This window comes from Bactrocera neohumeralis, chromosome 6 (genome assembly GCF_024586455.1).
Source record: "Bactrocera neohumeralis isolate Rockhampton chromosome 6, APGP_CSIRO_Bneo_wtdbg2-racon-allhic-juicebox.fasta_v2, whole genome shotgun sequence".
Lineage (NCBI taxonomy): Eukaryota > Metazoa > Arthropoda > Insecta > Diptera > Tephritidae > Bactrocera > Bactrocera neohumeralis.
Genome location: NC_065923.1, coordinates 24,200,345 through 24,222,814, shown reverse-complemented (window position 1 = coordinate 24,222,814; position 22,470 = coordinate 24,200,345). Strand labels below are relative to the sequence as shown.

Below are 22,470 nucleotides of genomic sequence, written 5' to 3'. Positions count from 1 at the left end.
TAACAATGTAGATTGTTGTTAGTTTTTCGGTGCAAAGTGACAAGTCGTCGGCAAGCAATGCTGAGATGCTTAATTGTATATACTACTTTAGGAGTATATATGTGTATAAATGTGTGTAGTGTCTATATCTTATGCCTCGTTGCATGCACAGACATAAATTTGTATGCAAATGCAGTTGTGAGATCCACTTAATGGCAACAGCGTTGCAATTGCAATTCAAGCGCACGACTTGCCTGCCCGAGTGCAGCAAGAATGGATAGGCACTTGAGTGTGTAAAGTGTAGCGCGCGCGCACAGTACCGTTAAAAAGGGTGAAAAGGTAAACAAAGACAAAAAACAGGAAAAATGCTAGCTTTGGCTACACGGAAGGAAGCTATACCCCTCCAAAAGCAAAAATTTTCCATACAAGAATTTGATTTTGTATGGCAGCTATATGTTGCAGTGGACCGATTTGAACAATTTGTTCGGAGATTGCAGCATTGCTTTGGATAATAATCTATGACAAATTTCGTGAAGATATCTTGTCAAATATAAAAGTTGTTCATATAAAGCCTTAATTTTGATAGATCAGTTTGTATGGCAGCTATATGTTATAGTGAGCCGATCTGAACAGCTTGTTCGGAGATTGTAGCACTGCATTGGATAATAATCTATGCCAAATTTCGGGAAGATATCTCATCTAAAAAAAAAGTTTTTCTTTAAGAACTTGACTTTGATAGATCAGTTTGTATGGTAGATATATGTTATAGTGGGGCGATCTGAACAATTTGGTCGGAGATTGTAGCATTGCCTTAAAAAAGAATCTATGACAAATTTCGTGAAGATATCTATTCAAATATAAAAGTTGTTCATATAAAGACTTGATTTTGATAGATCACTTTGTATGACAGCTATATGTTATAGTGGACCGATTTGAACAATTTGTTCGGAGATTGCGGCATTACTTTGGATAATAATCTATGACAAATTTCGTGAAGATATCTATTCAAATATAAAAGTTGTTCATATAAAGACTTGATTTTGATAGATCACTTTGTATGACAGCTATATGTTATAGTGGACCGATTTGAACAATTTGTTCGGAGATTGCGGCATTACTTTGGATAATAATCTATGACAATTTTCGTAAAGATATCTATTCAAATATAAAAGTTGTTCGTATAAAGACTTGATTTTGATAGATCACTTTGTATGACAGCTATATGTTATAGTGGACCGATTTGAACAATTTGTTCGGAGATTGCGGCATTGCATTGGATAATAATCTATGACAAATTTCGTGAAGATATCTATTCAAATATAAAAGTTGTTCATATAAAGCCTTAATTTGGATAGATCAGTTTGTATGGCAGCTATATGTTGCAGTGGACCGATTTGAACAATTTGTTCGGAGATTGCAGAATTGCTTTGGATAATAATCTATGCCAAATTTTGTGAAGATATCTTGTCAACTTAAAAAGTTTTCCATACAAGATTTAGTTTTTAAGCGGTCGATTTGTATGACAGCTATATCGTATAATGGTTCAATATCGGCGGTTCAGACGTATGAGTAGCTTCTTGAACAGAAAAGGACGTGCACAAAATTTCAGACGCGACTTGGCTAAATCGATTTAGCTCGTTACGGTGATCTTTTATATAGGTATATACTTTATAATCTCCGGCGTTTCCTTCTGGATGTTAAAAATTTCCTGGCAAACTTAACATACCCTGTTCAGGGTATAAAAATAAAAAACTATATATATGTATATATAAAACAAAGCTTGGACAAAGAAAAGACTGCGGCGGTTATTAAAAAGCCTGCTGTCTCAAGCTAAAGTCATTCACTGCAATCAATATAGCGTGGCACATAATTGAAAGCGTTTCACCTGTGTCTCGCTTTGACTTTGACTTGAGCTGAAAATGCATTTTGCACACATGCAGGTACATACAGACACATATAGTATGTATATATAGAGAGCTAAGTACAGTGGTATGCGAGTCTGCGCAGAAGCTCGCCAGCGATTGCATGGGAATGCGCCTATGAATGCAAAGCAATGCATTGCACTTGCTCCGAAGACAAGCAGCAGGGAGCAGGCAGCTACTTCAGTCGCCACTTCATTCCCTTGACGACAAACAAAGCAAACACCAGCCAGCTTACTTTACTTTCTGTCTGTCTGCTGCTAACAACTCCGTCAGTCGGCAAGACAAATGAGTGGAAAAAAAAACACTTTTGGTGTTCTTCAGTGCGCTCAACCACAGCGAAATAGAACAATACTTCAGCGTGTCTATGTTCATTCATAAATTCGTTGGCAATCATTACATACGAGTATATGCAGACCAACCAACCAACCCACCGACCACCCAAGTGGTATGAGGGGGAAGGCTGGCGGAATTAACAATAAAGCGCGTATGTAAAGTGACAAAAGAGGCAAAAATGCCATCAACACCAGCTAAGGAGCTGGAACAATAAGAAAAAAATATATAAAAAACAACAACAACAACCAAAAAGGGAATAAAGCTGCTTGCATACGCACGAGACTGCTACTTTAACACTATCTGAGTAATAAAATATGTGTAGATATATATTATACATATGTACTATATGTATTGCTATGTATACTTGTACATACAAATGCTATTATGACTGTATCATAAATTGGCGCTAAACTCTTATGACAATAGAAACATACATACACATATACACATTCATATATCTAAATATATAAATAAACATACATATATGAATATATAGTACATATGTATGGTATATGCGCAAATAAATAATATTTTTTACAAGTCATATTATGAATGATCAATCAGTACCACTAATGCATCGAAGCCTTATCAAGGAAATGTAAACAAATATTTTTCATAACGAAAACGAATAATTATAAATTCGTTTTTACTCGTACAATATTAAAATGTTTAATACGCGGCCAGAATTTTAATTTTGCATGGTGTCACTTTTCTATATATAGGGTTTTTCAATAGGCCTCTATAAAACTAGACCGATAGGGACCACAAACGACGCCATATTTTTTCCGCTCTTTTGACATTTCTCTTCAGAGAGCTTTTTCATTTCATCATGGAAAGATATACGATCCAACAACGAGTCGAAATTATTCAAATTTACTACCGAAATTCGAAGTAAGTGGCCTCAAAGGCGCCACAAAGCACACAGCGAAGATCACAATCAATTTATTGAAAACCAAGTTTGCTGAACGTGTTATCTCACGAAATGGACCGGTCAATTGGCCACCTCGGTCGTGCGTTTCGACCCCGTTAGACTATTTCATTTCAAATCTATGGTCTATGCCAACAAGCCAGCGACGATTGATGAACTTCGTACGAATATTGAACGTGAAATTGCAGCAGTATCGGCCGATTTATGCTTGAAAACCGTCAAAAATTGGGTTCAGCGACTGGAATGAATGGCATCGAATGTACTTTCCCAGAAATAAAGAATTTCATTGATATCCCAAACTGTTTTTGTTATATTTAAAAAAAAAAGTAAAAATCCATCATTTTTCCAATCGATAGCTTTAGCTTTCAGTATTTCACGCTGTATATCATTAGAGAGAAGATTAGGTCCTAAAAAACAGACAGACAGTTTTGTGATTGCTGAACTCCGATGATATTTGAGTACGTGTCAAAGATGGATACATACAAAGAGAAAAAACCCCAATAGCGTTGATGGTGCTGAAACTGTAACAGTCACCCACGTATAGTTTTGGTTTCGTCGATTTCGTTCCGCGCTCTGATGTTCCAGAAAATGGAAAATATCGATAAATTTCTATCGATTCATCGCCCGACCATCCAAAACTGTTTTTATCCGCCCAGCAACTAAACATTCCACAAAATAACTATTTAAAACCGGCTGCATGTAAAAGGGTACCACATAAGATAACGCAAAAAATCTCATGGAAATTCATGGAGTCGCTAGTGGATCGCAAGATATCGATTAATTTCCGAACCGATGGTTACTGGTGACAAAAACGGCCAAACTCAATGAACCGACGCAAACGGTGACCAAGCCCGGATTGACGGTTGAGAATGCTATGCTGTGTGTTTGATGAGATTAGCAGGGAATAATCTGTTATGAGCTGCTCCCCTACGTCCAAACCTGTACAGGCGTTCAGGCCTGTTCTAACAACAATTCGACCGCTAAAGGAAGCGTTCGCCCAGAAGCGGCCAGCTTTTGGCCAATAGGAGAGGAATTGTGTTCCATCAGCACAACGGCAAGCCCCACACATCCAAAGTGCCTCACTAGAAGCTTCGGCTGTTTGGTTAAGAGAATTTTAGCCATTCACTTTATCGTCCGGACTTCGAACCAAGTGATTACCACCTTTTCCTGTCAATGGCGTATAATTTTGATGTTGAAAAATTCAAGTCAAAAGCAGCTTGATACATACTTAAGTGGCTAAGAGCTGCCTAGATTAAAAAAAAAATTGCTTGAGAACATTTTAGGCTTCCAAAAATTGTATTCAATTGATAGAGTAATAAAAAAATATATTTCTCTGTGCAATCCACCAGCGTGGAAGAGTTTGGCTTACTCAGCCCAGCATGTAAAATTTTAAACGCATTGTTCTAAGAGAGCTACGAACGAGACCATCGCCCTTTGGAAAGAGGCGAATCGGAAGTGTAGACTTCACTTTGGATCAAAATAAAACTTTTTTGATAAACTCGCATATGACTAGATATACCGGAGAGATAGAAATTCGGTTGCTTTCTCCTTAAGCGTAGAAAAAAAATGTCAAAATAGGCTGCTGTTTCAAGGCTGTAGACTGACATAACCGTTTTAGCTCTTATAAAGACTATTTAAAGAAATTACTATAAATGTAAACCAACTAAAAGTTTTCCCAAAATGCCAAAAACCATATATAAAGTTATAAAAAATATATAAAGTGAACATAAAAACTATTTTATAAATATATATTTTGCAATATAAAATAATTCTATCATTTAATAAAGTGTTATGAAAAATCTATGAAATATAATTCTAAATCTTTTTTATATTTTTGGGATATTTTAATGTATAAACTTTTAGCCTTTACTGAGCCCTACTTAATTACTTCTGTATCTATTTCCCACACCATCGCTTAAAAAGAAGTAAAAAATTAAAAATTATAACCACAGCAACCAACATTTGATTAGAGCCGCAGCTTTGGATTACCAAAAAAAATCTCTGGCAACAGTAGTTATGTGTAAGAGAAGGTAGAAATGTTTTTTGGGGTGATTTTTGATTCAAGTATTGATATGTCGTATTTATAAAAAAAAGTGTGCAGTACATACCTTTTGCGGTTGAAAAAGTTGCCTTGCAGAAAATTATTCCTTGTGTTTACATCATCCACCTGAAAGGCAACAAAATAATACATAAGTGAACAGCGAATAAAAGCAAAAAGAAAATAAACGAAAGCAATAAAAACATAGAATTGTTAGAAAAATATGAATAACAATTATTCTACTATAATTATGTCGAAATTTTTACATTTTTAAGTGGCAACTTTATGCCCAAATTTTTTTTATTAAAGAGCATTAAGTTAAAAAAAAAATCTTAAACTCATAGTATTTTATAGCACGCAATTAGAGCGAGATTCTACTCGGTTTTGCATTTTCCGATATGTGGCAACGCTACTATGAAATATTTGAAATATATAGTTTTCAAAATTCTATTCAAAATTATGTAAAAATTAAAGTGTTCTTGAAATGCATTCCGTAAAGTTGCACACAAAACGTACGTTTGCTATGCGATGTACAGGTGGCAACTCTTTTGCAAAATATCTGTTATTTACGACATATTTATACCATAAAAATGCATTTATAAATGCAAACAATAGATAAGATAGGAACATTTATAGCCAGTATTAGCAGTACTAATAAAAAATATATTCTTTTCGGCGAACTCACAAATTTATAGTTTGATTGAACTTATCTACATATTTTTTCTGTAACTATAATAAAACAAAACGAACATTTTATACTCTCGCATGGTAAAGTGATAATCGAGATTTCTATGCGATTCCGCTATCATCATTGGCTCCTAATGTACTATACATTATAAAGAGAAGGCATCAGATGGAATTCAAAATAGCGTTATATTGGAAGAAGGCGTGGGTGTTAACCGATTTCACCCATATTTTGTACATGTCATCAGGGTGTTAAGAAAATATTATATACCGAATTTCATTGAAATCGGTCTAGTAGTTCCTGGGATATGGTTTTTGGTCCATAAGTGGGCGAGGCCACGCCCATTTTCAATTTTTAAAAAAGCCTGGGTGCAGCTTCCTTCTGCAATTTCTTCCGTAAAATTTAGTGTTTCTGACGTTTTTTGTTAGTCCATTAACGCACTTTTAGTGATTTTCAACATAACCTTTGTGGGAGGTGGGCGTGGTTATTATCCGATTTCTTCCATTTATATATATTTGAACTGTATATGGAAATGCCTGAAGAAAACGACTCTGTAGAGTTTGGTTGATATAGCTATAGTAGTTTCCGAGATATGTACAAAAAACTTAGTAGGGGGCGGGGCCACACCCACTTTTCCAAAAAAATTGCGTCCAAATATGCCCCTCCCTAATGCGATCCTTTGTGCCAAATTTCACTTTAATATCTTTATTTATGGCTTAGTTATGACACTTTATAGGTTTTCGGTTTCCGCCATTTTGTGGGCGTGGCAGTTGGCCGATTTTGCCCATCTTCGAACTTAACCTTCTTATGGAGCCAAGGAATACGTGTACCAAGTTTCATCATGATATCTCAATTTTTACTCAAGTTACAGCTTGCACGGACGGACGGACGGACAGACGGACAGACGGACGGACAGACGGACGGACAGACGGACGGACGGACAGACAGACAACCGGATTTCGACTCTACTCGACACCCTGATCACTTTGGTATATATAACCCTATATCTGACTCTTTTAGTTTCAGGACTTACAAACAACCGTTATGTGAACAAAACTATAATACTCTCCTTAGCAACATTGTTGCGAGAGTATAAAAAGAGTTGTTGAGCTAGCATATTATTGTGAATTCCGTTACTTTTACACGTCATCTGTCATGTCTGAAATTCAGACTTCTGTATTGTAATTTTAAAATTTGCATGAAGAAAATCCGACGTTTCCAAGCTAAATTTTGTTCAGCGATGAGGCTCATTTCCGACGAAGAGCAACATGAAAAAATTCAACAGCTGCCAATTCATCAAAAAAACATTCAAAAAACACTTGTTCGATGTGGTTTCTAGGTCGGCGGAATCATCGGTTCATATTTCATCAAAACTCATGAACACTTCGGTGAGCAGATAATTTGACATTTTTGGCCGGTCGATTGACCACCAAGATGCGTGATATCACACCGTTACAATTTTTTCTGTGGGGATATGTAAAGTCGAAAGTCTATGCGGACAATCCGTCTTCGATTCAGGGCTTGGAGCAAAACATCACGTGTATCATTCGTCAGTTACCAGTCGAAATGCTCGAACGAGTCATCGTAAATTGGACTCAGCGGATCATCTGAGACGTAGCCGCGGCTAATATCTCAAAGCAATAATCTTCAAAATATAAATGCCAAAGAATGTTCTTTCGAATAACAATAAACATTCCCCATTAAATTTTAAGTTTCTGTGTTTTTTTCTTCAAAAAGTAGAGAACCTCGAAATGGACCACTCTTTATATGTGAATGTTTATAAAAACTAAGTATAGAACAAGAAAACAAGTACTCTTTAAATTTTTGGAGCTTCAATTTGGTAATTAATTTTCATACAGGGTTTGCCATCTTTGTCGATATTAAAGCATTGCCTAACTTTAAAAAACCTAACCGTCTTTTATTTCTATTTAATTTAGCGCTTTTTAACTTATTTGGACTTTTTTTTGAGTACAAGATTAATCAAGTATCAATCAAAATACGTTTTTTTCTGTACTTTTCATTTATTTGCGACCATTTCGAGTTTCTAAGGATAAACATTGGCAATGTTTTTGCAAGCAGTAGCCATAAGGATCTTTCCTTCATCGATATGAACTTTTTTCGTTCCTTAGCTTTAAAGATATTGATCTGAAATTTTACATACAACATTTTCTCAACAAAAAGCTTCTCATTTGTCGGAAACGCCGATATCGGACCACTATAGCATATAGCTACCATACAAACTGATCGGTTCAAATGAAGTATTTGTACGGAACACATTTTTATTTGACAATGTATCTTCACGAAATTTGGCATAGAATATTCTCTAGGACAACGTTACGATCTCCAAATAAAATTGTTAAGGTTGGATGATTATAGCTTACAGCTTAAACAACTTCAATTAATTTGACAACTATCCCTGCTAATCCCGGAGTGGGCCGATTTTTTTATGTTTTTTTTTTTATTTTTTTCATTTTTGAAAATTTGACAATTTTTTTTTAAATAAATAAAAAAAATATAAAATAAAATCGGCCCACACCGACATTTGAAAATTTGACAATTTTTTTTAAATAAATAAAAAAAATCGGCCCACACCGGGATTAGCAGGGATAGTTGTCAAATTAATTGAAGTTTTTTGTGAGAAAAACATAAAAAAAAAATTTGGCGAACTTTCAAAAAATGGCGAACTTCCAAAAAATGACGATTTTACTTAAAAAACCGATTATTTTATATAATTGATCGTGTTAAATTTTTTTCGTGTATTTTTTCGAAAAGTTCATTCAAAAACAAAAATTAAAAAAAAAGGTCCCCAAAAATTAATTTCTACAGAAGTTAAGACTATTTGAAAATAAAAAAGCCTTTTTTTGAAAAATTCATAACTTTTTTTGAAGTTGGACAAAAATTTTGAAAAAAATCTCAAAAATGTTTTTCAAAGGGTAGAAAAGGATGGATAAGTTTCAGCAAAATCTAAAGGGGTCGGGTTCAAAAGTGGTCGATTTGGTATGGAATGCCCCGTATATAAAATATGTATTTTGTTTGACAAGATATCTTCTCGAAATTCGGCATAGATTATTGTTTAAGGCCTCATTTAGATTATCTCGTCTCAAATAAGTAATTTTTACAACAACAGCAGCAGAAAGTCTAAAATGGAATCAGCCCATTTATTAGTTATTGTTTCGGGTAAAGCAATTGACAGTCACAATAGTGATCAACTGAGTTTTCTAAAACAAAAATTAATTAGTAATTGTCAAAGTTATTAAACATTTACATACTGACAGAACATATGGCGCACCCTGTATATCTATGTACGACGACAAGTATAAATATTTAAATATTTCAGTACTAAAACAACTAAGTATGAAATGAAGTTTCTTAACTAGATTGTAAAAAAAAAGAAAAGTCTCAAATGTACATGTGCTAATATTTACAAGCACAATATATTGTTAAACAATTAGTGCATTCCGAAATGTTTGTTCTACACACACACACACATATGTATGTATGTACTTAGGTGCATAACTCATGAGTGCGCATTAAAATTCGTTTTACAGCAGCAAAAGGTGACAAAGCGAAATGTGTTTCTAAAGTTTTTTTCTATTTTTTATAAAGTACACACCATATATCATTTAATTCGCTTTGCAATTAAAAATATTTCACTACTCATCAATTATTTTAATTGCTTCGTTAAACACCTGCTATCAAAGAGATGCCACATGCGCCAAATTAGCATGCACTTACATATGTACAGACAGATATTTGTATTTGCTTGGCAATAAAATATAATTTAAATGGCAAAAAAGCAATAAAATAAAAATGATGGGGAAGAGGAAGAGGAAGAAGGCATGAGGTGCTCTCGCCAAGACACGTTCATCAGAATGGCAGACCTCTATCATCACTAATGAGCGAAAGATTTTGACAAAGTAGCGGATGCTTATTTATGTGTTTTTATAAATCATGAGATACTTATGTTTCAGTGCCAAAATAATCTTAGCAACTTGCAAATAAATTTTACGAATTAAAAAGTTATTAGTTTGAAAAAAATAAATAAAGAGGAGAAAAATATGTTTATGTAAAATATAGATAATAAATATAATAATAAAAAATAACATATTAATTTATTAAATTCAAATATAATACAGGATGAGCCATTTTTGGCGACTTTGACAATTACTAACTTATCTAATATTTTGCAGGAGTGTATAGACTGAACAGTCTATCAGATTGTAACCAAGTGCACCTTATTTGGGTGTCAGGTCACAAAGGTATAGCCGTGAATGAACTGGCTGATGAGCTTGTCCGCTTTGCAGAATCCACCAACATGGTAGCACCGGAACCTTTCATTGCGGTTGGTCTCCACAACATAAAGGAGCTGCTCCACAAGCATGAAGTAGTGGGTAGGGATAAGTGTTGGCAACAACTCCTAGTTATGCGCTATGCCAAGTTGCTAACTAGTGGTTACAACCTCAAAAGGTTTAAATATGAAATATACCTCCCAAGGGAAAAACTCAGGCTACTTGTCGCATTCTACACAGGCCATTGTAAGCTCAAGAAGCACTTATATAACATGGGCTTTGTGCGAATCTTGTGCAAATTGCCGGTTCTGCGACAGGGTGCACCTCATTTACTTATCTAATCTCATATAATCAACTAGATAAAATCTGTAAATATTAAATCAGTACAATTTTAATTATGAGACACTTCACACCGAAACTTAAAAAAAAAGTGACGGTTTTCATTTGGTCTAAAACAATCATTGAGTCCTATTTTATTAAAAGAGTCGATAGAAATCGATATGAAGATATCTCTGCTTATTTTGACTGCACGTAAGTAAATGCATGAAAAAAGGTCCCGACTGTTAATGGGTTTAATAAGACCACGTATCGTGTCGCAGTGCGAATCTAGTTATTCAGTTTTTGGAAGAAAAATTCTCATATTGTTTTCCTTAAAAATTTTTGAGAAACACAGCCAAGCTGACAGTCCTTGGCCGATTAAAAATCCGGGTTCGTTCCGATTACGTACAACCCGACTGTCGCGCAAATGGACAAAAAGAGATAGCACTGGCTGGCCAATCAGACCTCCAGATTTGACTACCCCTTCTCTTGGTGGTGCTTAAAGTCAAAGTGTACGCCTGAAGTCCGCGACTATTAACAAGCAAATTTTTCGAATTCATTCTCAAATACTACAGACCTACAATAAATAGCAAGTTTACCAGATAATTTCATTCGTGCTGTAAGCAAAGGTTCTAGCACTTTACCCAGTTTTCGCCGACAAAACATGGATCCCCGAGTACACATCAGAGACCACAGTCGAAACTGTGGACTTCACTGGCAAAGAAAGGTGATGGCCATCGTTTTCTAACATTGAGAAAGTGTGATCTTAATCGACTAGCTGGTAAAGGGTAAAATTAGCACAGAGCATCGCATTAGCAAATTGATCGATTTAGGTTAGGAAGCGTTGGATAGCAATACACCGTTTAGATTTTGTCCCGTAAAACTGTCAATCTTTAAAAAGTCACTTGACAATAAAAGATTTGAAGAGAAAGCGGTCAGCGTTTATTTTTTACCAAACCATGCCGAGAAAATGCCCTTTTTCGAAGATTTTTAAATGAAAATTTTTCCGCACGCTAACTGTCAAATATGTATGAAGAAAGGTGAGTTGGAAACATTCAGGCCTTAATCCTCCATTGGCTAGCTTTTGGAACATTGTGGTTGAAACATATCGGCGGTTTTATCTTCGGCAGAGCTGGCAAAATAGTTGAGATACAATTCTCAAAGACTTCGGCGAAGGATTTTTTTTACGATTACAACTATTTGAAAAAGAATGTAGAGAAATTTTAATTTTTTTGTAAAAATGTCTGGAAAAATCCAATTTTCATTTTTTTTCTTCGTCCAAGTTCTAAGTTAAGATTTTAATTAAAACATGTATTTTCTTCACTTTCGATTATACTGTTAGGAGTTATCCTGCAAACGAGGGCGTATCTTGTTTCCAAATGGCGTCGCAATGGCCGATTTTAAAATTTTTTTTTCCAAAAATTTCAGAATTTCTTTGTTCAAATATTTCAATTTTTAAATGGAAAAAAATTCTTGAAAAAATGCGTTTTTTACCCATGTATCCCCTTAACCTAACCTAACCTAGTAGGCAACCAACCATAATCTATCCCATTTTACAACCGTTAGTCGAAAAAACTCTTGTCCAATATGTAACGTGGATATAAAGAATTAAGTGATCCGATTGGCGGAAGTAACATATTTGTTATCTTTTCTAATATCTTCGCCTTGAACAAATACTCCACATTTATCTTTTATGCAGTAAAACTTTGGTGAAAACGTGTTAGGGAATATTATTTTGCGCACATAAATTCAAACACACCTTTCCAATAATATACTTTTCGACAGAACTATAACTAAAGGCGATTAAAAGCGATAAGTGTTACATTGAAAATCAAATTCACCCAAAAGTGGGAGCGTTCAAATAAAAAAAAAAACACGTTTTCTAAAAACGAACCTTTGTTACACTTGATCAATGCTATAGATCAGAATACAAACGAAATATAATTCAACACCACTGATTAAAAAAAGCACAAACCTGCGATTCGGCAACGATAAAAAAGTCGCAGACTCTTTATATTCTAAATGCGTTGCAGAAGAATATTTCGTGTAAAATGCAAAGAATACTTCAAAGCTATGGTATATTATACTCGCATGACTCACTCAAAACATATTTGTATAACTCGATATAGCACGTATGCATGTCTATATATGCATATATAGTATAGGTCTATATACATATATGAAAAAGAACAAGATTATATATTTAGTGAAACGGCACAACCGGCAGCCAGAAATCGCGATATGAAATAACACTGAACTTGTTTTGCACGAATGCCAACGTCAACTGAAACAAACAAACCGAAATGCAGGCGAGTGGTCGCCAGCGATTTTATGCAGAACGAAAACTGCCGCCGTAAGGGCTTTTTGCAATGGATCAATAAATAGAAGTATGTAGTATAAACAAAAAAAATTGGCGAATAATAGACTTTCTAAGAATTTGAAGGCATATTTTTAATTGTTTATTATTGCGGAGTGAAGATAAACGAATAAAGAATTTGGTATCGATACCACAGTGATGGCCTATCGGAAAGACAAATAGTTAGTTAAACACCATTTACAAATAAACAAAGCACAAGAACAAGAAAGTCAGCTGCACCGAAGCTATATACCCTTCACAGGTGCATTTCTTATACCAACTAACTGTATAATAGAATCCAAAAATGTAACCGACTAACAGTTTGTAGCCAACTATTTGAAAATAACAACCTTTAAGAAAAAGGGACTTTTATGAAGATATTTTTTTTTTGGTAATTGTACTGTTGCTTAGGATAACAATCTGTGCTAAATATCCTGAAGATATCTTGCCAAATGAAAAAGTTTTCCATACAAGCACTTTATTTTGCTCGACCCAAAAAAGGTTCCTGGAGTAATTTCGAGGTATGGTGCCGAGTTGACTGTCCTTGGTCCGATAAAAATCCGGGTCCATTCCGATTACTAAGGCCCGACTGTCGTGGGAACGGACGCTATAGTCCTTCGATATCGGCGGTTCAGCCAAATGAGCAACGTGTGCAAATTGTCACATCGATATCTCATGACTGAGAGACTAGTAGTTCGCGTATATACAAACAGACAGACCGTCATGGGCTACGGGATCAAGAGAATTCAAATATTTAAAAATATTCAGCGCTGATTATGAAAATGCATGCAAAAAATGCACATTTACTGAGAGAGGTTTCGAGGGTGCTCGAAAAATCACTCAATAGCTCCCGGCGAGAGAAGCCTAGATCGGAGAAGAAAATCGAGTGATAATCTGTGGCTTTCGGTGTTAACTCCTACTTCAACTATCTCAAAAATTATGAAAATTATATTTATGAAAGTAAACAACGGATGTAGAATAGCTAATACCGTTCCCACGGCAATGCGGTCCACGGATTCGGAATCGGCTTTACCTAATCAGAACGGACCTGGACGTGAATATGCCGCCAAAAACTGTTAACTCGACAACATTACGCAAGATTATTTGGGGAATGACTACTACGACTACAACGACAACAACAACAACAATAACTACAACACGTTATAACCGCAATTATGACTTTGAGATAATATTTACAATGCAATGCGCTGCAAAAGTAATCTAATGAAAATATTTCAACGAAATATTTATACAACAAACAAGAATGAGCATGTGCAAACCACCTGCACATGCAAACACAATTAATACATATTATTTTAATTACGTTAAGCAGACATTCAAATACGCACATACACGTCTATACATACATACATGATAGGCGCTTACATTTTGTTGTGCCTGCAGCTGATGATGTTGCGATGGGCTGCTCGACAGGGAATCCCCACCGCCGGCGTTCGGACCACCACCACCACCACCACCAGCACTGCCACCGCCGCCGCCACCACCCACACTGCCATTGCCGCCGGCAACAACGCCCGCACCAACGCCGCCACTATTGTTGCTATTGTGAAATGACTGAAAGATATCATCAATACATTCATCGCCGGCATTAAAACGCACGGTGATTGGTACGCTGCCAGTGGGTTTGCCGCCGGCGCCACCTGACGCATTGCTATTTCCACCTGCAAGGCAAAAGAAACAAAGAAACACATGTTAGCACATATACTAGATACATACATACATACATAAGTGTGTGTATGACGTCTGGCGCATTAAAAGGCATTTGTTTGGAGTGTTACCTGGCTTTGGTATTACCTTTTGGAATTTTAAGTGAATCCATTTTATGTGTGTGCGCGTTTCCAAACGTCCGCTACTGCTGTTAGCCGGTCGTCACGTTACTCGACGAAGTGCCTGCTGCTGTTAAACTCGTCGTCGTCGTCGTCGTCGTCGTTGTTGCAGTTTGTAGCGGTGCCGCGAAACAATCAAGAGAGCATAAATTAACTCGTCGTTTTATAGATTGAATAACAGTTGTCTGCTTTTGCAACGCAATTAATTTGCTTGCTTAACACTAACACCTTCTAACGGTATTTCGTACTTTTTTAGTTATGCTAAATTTATTTAGTCTTCAAACTGCCAACTTTGACTGACTGTATGCCGTCTGCACTGGTAATATAACGGTGCACAAATCAGCTGAGTTTCAATTTCCTCGAAACGGTGCAAACTTTACGCAACTCTAGTTCAACACAAATAATAAATCTGTTGCCAACATACTAGATATATGCACACGAAGTGAAATACATCAACTGCACCGAATGCGTTCTCCTTCAATAGCGCCGGTCGACTACTTACAAATGCCCACACGTTGCTCTCTCGTGCGTCCCGACGGTGGTTGTGCTTTTTCTGGCTGCTGCCGCTACTCAAGATGCCCTAAATTTAGAAAGCAGCACATGCATGGGCACAAACATACATACATATATGTATATATTGGCATTTTTATATATACAAAAGGTGAGCACGCGAATGAAGATGGGTTTTGGGAGAGCAAAAGATACAATTCAACGAGGAAAAATTATAATTTTCGTGTATATACATACATATGTATATATATTGTTTTTGTTTTTGTAATTTGGCATGCGCGTTATTGAGTAACCGCAGTGATAACAACAAATTCGGTAGAATAAGAGATGTTCAGTGAGTATTGGCCAAATTGTTATAATTATTTATGTACACACACACAAACACACGTACATACGAACATAAGGTAGATGTGTGTGTGTGTGTGGTTGTTTGGTCATCAGTTCAAATGATTTATTTATATTTTGGTTTGTTCGTTGAATTGGCAGTGAGTTGATTGTTGCATACATTGCCACCATGCAAATGTTTTTGTTGTTCGCGTACAAGCAGAGCGTGGCGTTAGTCAAAGCAGCAGCACAGCAAAACAGCAAGACCGAGAAGTAGATAAAAGAAAATATTCTGTGAATTAGTTGAATATAAATAATAGTACCGGTATGTGCAAATTAAAATAATGTTAATTACAGCTAGTCTTAGCAACTAAGCTGTTGCAAACAGGTCTAAGATACGACTCTATGCAGGTGTAGTTATTTGTGCTTAAACACGTTACTTATAATCTTAGTTTTTTTGTAACCGCAATTTTACCGCGGTTTTAACCTTTCTAAAAGCTAAATAAAATATTATTATTCATTTTAGGTAAAATGAAATTAAAATTATAAATTTTTACACTTGTAAAATCGTAAAATTATAAATTTTTACACTTGTTTTTTTTTAAATTTTACGATTTTACGATGCTTTACGACAGGTTGTGAATTGCTCAAATGTATATGCGTATTTAGGTTTTTATCGCCTAAATGTAGGCAACAGAACCCTAATTACTTGTAAACAAGAAAACACGTTAATTACTTATTGCTTCTCTTATAGCATTTCAGAATATAAAAAGACGTTCCTCTTTATATTAGTATTATATCGCAGATTTTGGGAACATGTAATATCTGTGCACAGGTTTTTCATACCAAAACTGAAATTTGATCGTCCTGTTTATATGGCAGCTGTGAGCAGGTTTTTGGAGAAGAACGTATGCAAAGTTTAATCGATATCTCAAATAAATATTCAGCTCGTCACCCTGATCATTTACATATATATAAAATTTATAAGATCTCCGACATTTTCTCTCTCGATGTCAGAAACTTCGTGACAAACGTAATCATCAGGGTATAATAAGACAAAAAATAGACAAAATTATGAAGGGATTACTAACATTTGCAATTGTAGGTGTTCTGACTGGACACTGTCCAATAACTCGCACGCAGTGCGGATAAATACTTTTCCCGCTTTCGCGCGGGGATCAACTCTACGACCTAATCTCGAGCAGATTCAGGTCGATGACGTTAAAATTCCAACGGTAAATGAACAGAGAAAATGTTGAGCTTAGACAGTCCACAATTCTCTCACCTATAATGACCACGACTACAACTAACGACCAAAAAATTAAATTTCCGTCTCTTCGTACGCAAATGATTGTACGATATTGACGTTGATGGAATCGATGGCATGTGTTCGAAAGTAAACGGCTATCTCTCTGACTTTTCTCACTTATCCTCTGCAAGGAGCTTGACACTCTTCCTAACTAGATGCACAACGACCATATTCACGGACTGGACGAAGTACAGACTGAGCTGAAAAAACTCGGTCGATGACGTTTAAATTAAACTGTCAACAACTCTAAGATTTTCGACAGCCCATGCTCCTTTACTCCTCATACGACTGCGATAACTGTTAAAGTATAGAGCCGCAACAAAATCCGTCAGTCGCCAGCTGGCAGCTCATGAGAACAAATAAAGAAAAGTTGTTCGCAACACACAAAGCATTCCGTCGGCCGGAATTGATAAGGACGCCTGGATTTAGTGAAACGCAAGCGAGGAACCTTTAGACGTGTCAAAATTATGCACTGTGGTCGTTTACAGGATGCTACTTAATGTCTCCGGTTAAACATTTACACTGCGAGACCGGCATACTTCCGGTCAAAAAAATAATGAACTCCTCTTCAGGAAGGAACCGTCTCCTAGGACGGGCGTCAGAAGGTCTTTCTTTGATTATATCGACGACATCGACAAGTGTCCCGACCAGACTTTGGACACAAATAACTTTAGACGGTCAGTGCGTACCGTCATTCACAGTGGAGCCATCAAAACCATTTCACCATTTCAGACGAAGAGTTCGAGTTGCCGAGTGACTTTTGCACAACTTTGTTCTTGATACTGTAGCACATTAAACTCCTACTTATTCGTCGACCGTCATACCAAACACATGTCCAGCGTACAATGAGTCGCCGCAAGAATCTCACCTCCTCTTTGCATGCCTAGGAGAATCCCATTCACATATCTTTCTATGATCCGACTTAGTCGAAACAGCGTGTTTCCTGCACCAACCGTTAGATGACTTCGATGACAACAAACCTGGAAACTAGATAAACGCTACAACAGCAACAACAACGACAAAAGAAGTGAACATCAATCGACCTGCTGGTAAAAAGTTATGTATATGACATCGGTTTTGTTGCTAGAATCGATATTTACAATAGAGGAGCATAATGAATAAGTCTCATAGCAATATCAAGATATTTTCGAATCAGCCTTTTGCACTTCTTTTACATCAAAATCGCTTTCAAAAATCACGAAGAAGCACTAACAAAAGATGCATTAGAAGACTAAGTTTCGAATACCTCATAAAACTTGAACAAACCTTGCACCAAGGCTGTACACCTACAACAACTTCTTATTTCTCACGACTAAACATCATTAAAATCAGATTCGGATTTGCGATTGACGTTAATTAATTTATATTGTTATAGCTAACAGGTTTTAGAAGCCTTGATTTTTTGGATCAATTCAATGAAAGCCAATATATTTTGTGTGTAAGTATACATATAAGTAAGTAAATGTATAAACAAAGGATTGATACTATGAAGTTAATTTTATTGGAACACGCATAATTTGTTGATACAATTTTCGTTTTAGTAAAAAATTCGACCACAAATATCGGTAGGCCATGAGGCAGTAAAGTCTCTATCTAAATTACGAGTCTTGCAAGTAGAACTGAATAATTTCTAAGTATTCCCAAGACGACAAGATGTCCCCCACATCTACAATAACACCTACAGTGTCTGTGCAATGGTAGCCATAATTATTTACGACACTTTGCACTATGAAACACATCAACCATATTTTGCCGCTGATGACCGAACAAATGCGTTAAAAGATACAGTCATGAAGATTTATCTACTTGCATACATGTCTTCTCGCACATATGAGATATTTATTTATATTTTCGGTCATTATATTTATTTTTACACTAAATGCTTAAGCAGCACTCTTTGAGGCTGGGGCCGTGGCCACTCTTGAGGCGTTGACGAAGCCAGCTGACGTTGCTATTTTTTGTTGACACTAAGAACATTAAAATATGCCGCATATTTCCACAACTGCACGGTAGGAAAATGGTCAACTCTAGGAACTGAATTCAAACTTTGAAAATTGGATTCGGAATCGGACGATTTCGAAATATGTAAAGCGACAAGGACTTAAAATATTATATTATAAAAGCAATGAGCGTTATCTAGAAGAAAACAAGCGAAAATATCTACTAAGAATCAGCTATGATAGCAAATTATTAAAATCGAGCATCGTAGAAATTATCTATAAATATCGATTTTAGTTTCAGTAATTTTCGATTATATTAAATCTATTATTAGGAATTAGCGATAAAAGCAAATTATTTAATTCGATCACCGCAGAAAGTATCGATAAAAATCGATTTCAGATTTTTATTATATTAAATTTACTAGGAATTAGCGATGATAGGAAATAATTCAAATCGATCATCGCAGAAAGTATCGATAAGCATCGATTTCAGATTTTCATTAATTATCGATTATACTAAATCTACTAGGAATTAGCGATGATAACAATTTATCGATATCGATAAACGCAGAAATTATCGATTACTTTTCGTTAATTATCGATTATATAAATCCATATTATGATCGAAATGATATCTTTTCATGTACTTCTAAAATTAATAGGTTCTAATGAACACTTTTGGCGATATTTACAATATTTTTATGCTGCTATCCCGATTTTTTTTAATGATTCTACATTTTATACCTTTAATCTATCATTCAAGAATTTTACAAAAAATTCTAAAAGGCTTGTAGATCTAAACTAAAAAAACTGATTACAAAAATGTGTGAAGAATATATCGAATAATTTTGAACATCTATGATAAAATACCGATTTTTATGTGTTAACGATTTCAATTATCGACAGATATGATTAATTAAAAAATGTGAATAAGAATAATATATCGATATATGTTTTATCAACGATTCGATTACATCTATGATAAAATACCGTTGATTTTTATGTGTTATCGATGATATTAATTGTCGATTAATATTAAAAGTTTCTATTATAACTTAAATAGTTTAAACTATGCTTACAACAAACTATTTTGTTGGTGATGTGCGAGTCTTTGTATCCTCTGCGAAGCAAACGGACTCGACTTTTTTTCAATAGAATATCTATTATGAATTTGAATACACAAAGATGCTTTGCAGTTTCTTTTCCTACATGGCATGATTATGTGCTCTTCATTTATGAGTAAAGCGGTATTTCCCTCATTTCATTTTTATTGTAAACTAAATTAGCACAAATGACTAATCGGCGCGAGGCAATCGCTGCATCAAAACAAAATAGCAACTGAAGATAAGCGACAGCAGCTGTCGCTGTTCATTTTGATGTAAAATTTCTTAATTTTTTTATTTGTTCAAAGAAAATATATATTTTGATAATTTTTTAGGTAATTTTCGGAATGGTTTAAAAGGAATCAGTTTCATCAGTTTAACACTATTTAGTCGAATTGCAGAAAAAAGAAAAAATTATAATGACTCAAAATTTCCATTGGCTTAAGTCAAAATCATCGAAATCTTTAACAGAAAAAAAATGTGTTATATTTTAGAATACATAATTTATAGAGAATTAAATAGTTAATTATGTATAACTTTATGTTGATATGAAAAGCTTAAAAATTTGAGAATTGAGAAATCCACAGAGTAAAACTTTCAAAAATTAACTTAGAAGAAATTTTTTTTGAAAATCTATTAGTTTTTATTAGAATACAAATTAGGTAACGCTTTTTTTCAAATTTTCTATACTGCGATGATATGAGTGCAATTATAATTCAATTTTCATTATGAATTTGCGTTATTTTAGTTTGGACTGATTCATATCATATAACAAAAGAAATAACCATGCCCATATGTCTAAAGGCTCACCTACTCGGTGTGGTTACGCATTATTTTACTGATAACAGTAATTAAAAAATCGATACCGCCGTGTAGATAACCATTACTCGATTCGTGAATCATGAAAACAATTGGACAGCGATTAATTTGATATTAATTTACTTAAAGTGACATATTATAGACATGATATTCTATTAAAGGTGCAGACAACGCATTTATTTTGAACCCAAAACTGCGATAATTTTCAAGGATCTGCCTAGGGATAAAGCATAAATATACTAAATACTGGAATAATCATACCTGTCTGAGTAGTTTTGATGAGTTTAAGAACCAACATTTTTTCTCGAAAAAAAGGAGCAATAAGATTTCATTTTCTGTGAGACAGATGAGGTGATAAATGAAGTATTTCGTATGACTTATACTTGTAATAAGGTTTTTACCTAAATCAACAGTTGCTGTAGTTATGTTTCACGCAAGTTGTCAGTTGCCCGGATTTGTGGAAGAACAAAAATTGGCCACGATAACGCCCCTGCTCACACATCGTTGCTTGTGCGCGATTTTTTGGACAAAAAAAAAACAAACTAATGATGCCGCAGCCACCGTATTCCCCAGATCCGGCCCCCTGTGACTTTTTATTGTTCCCTAAACTGAAGAGGCTCATGAAAGGACGACGTTACGCTTCTCTTGACGAGATAAAGACGGCATCGAAGGAGGAGGGGAAGAAGATAAAAAAAAAATGATTTTTGAAGTGCTTCGAAGATTGGAAAAACCGTTGGCACAAGTGTATAATATCTCATGGGGATTACTTTGAAGGGGACAAAATAGATATTCATGAATAAATAAATAATTTTTGAAAAAACACAATATTCGCGGTACTTTTTGAACACACCTCGTATGTCTAAACATATGTATAGGGTTTTCCAATAGGAATAATACGATTTATAAGTGTCGTTACGGCATTATTTTATAGGTCATGATCTCTAATTTTTTTTCATTGCATTCAGTAAAGTTTACCATCTCGTCATTACAAGATATACGCAAGCACTTTTGCCATTTTATGGTCGTAATAATAGTTCACCTGTGATCGCTATTCGTCGAATTAATGAAAATTTCGTCCGTACATTTTCTTGTTCAAGTGTCCAATTAGACCAAAAACCACTCGAAGTAATAAAAATATTACTGCAGTTCAAGGCAAGTGTTGCTGAAGACCGAAACTTGTCGATTCCAAGATATTGTTAATATTTGGGACTGTCTCAAACCATAACCTGGAAGATTTTGAGAAACGATTTGGGCTGGCATTCTTATAAAATTCTTCTCAATCAACTTGGAACAACTTAAAAAAAACGATAACGAAACTTTCATCTGAGGGAGGCAATAAATATACAAAACTGGCGTTTCTGGTGCTTAGAAAATCCCCAATTATTCACCTAAATAGACAGTTTGGAGTTGTTTTTTCTCTGTTGGAATCATCTGACTTCTTTCGATATAAAAGTTATGACACAGTTGCTATCAATAGGAAACGGTATAAATCGATGATAACCAACTTTTTATAGCCGCAATTGGAAGAAGTTGATCTTGACAAGAACTGGTTCCAACAAGACGGCACTACGTGCCACACAGCACGTGCAACAAACGATTTATTGCAAGAAAAGTTTGATGATTCGACTATTTCAAGAAATTGCAACATTGAATGGACTCCAAAAAATTGTGATTTAACACATTAGACAACTTCTTGTGGAGTTATTTGAAGTGATTGGTCTTCAGCAATAAACCAGGCTCTCCTCAAGCATTCGAAGTCTATATTGAACG

The 22,470-nt window shown here is 35.2% G+C and overlaps 1 protein-coding gene across 6 annotated transcripts in view; it reads right to left on the bottom strand.

Moving 5' to 3' along the window:
- The window catches only part of LOC126762233 (translational regulator orb2-like), an 85,882-nt gene that overhangs the window by 46,245 nt on the left and 17,167 nt on the right, over positions 1-22,470 (bottom strand). For all 6 annotated transcript variants that reach the window (XM_050478833.1, XM_050478828.1, XM_050478832.1 and 3 more), the window contains exons 2-4: positions 14,664-15,275; positions 14,235-14,530; positions 5,271-5,329 (exon numbers count right to left, since the gene is read on the bottom strand). In XM_050478833.1, coding sequence (XP_050334790.1) covers positions 5,271-5,329; positions 14,235-14,530; positions 14,664-14,688 — 380 coding nt within the window. In that variant the 5' untranslated portion in view covers positions 14,689-15,275. The remainder of the gene's footprint in view (positions 1-5,270; positions 5,330-14,234; positions 14,531-14,663; positions 15,276-22,470) is intronic.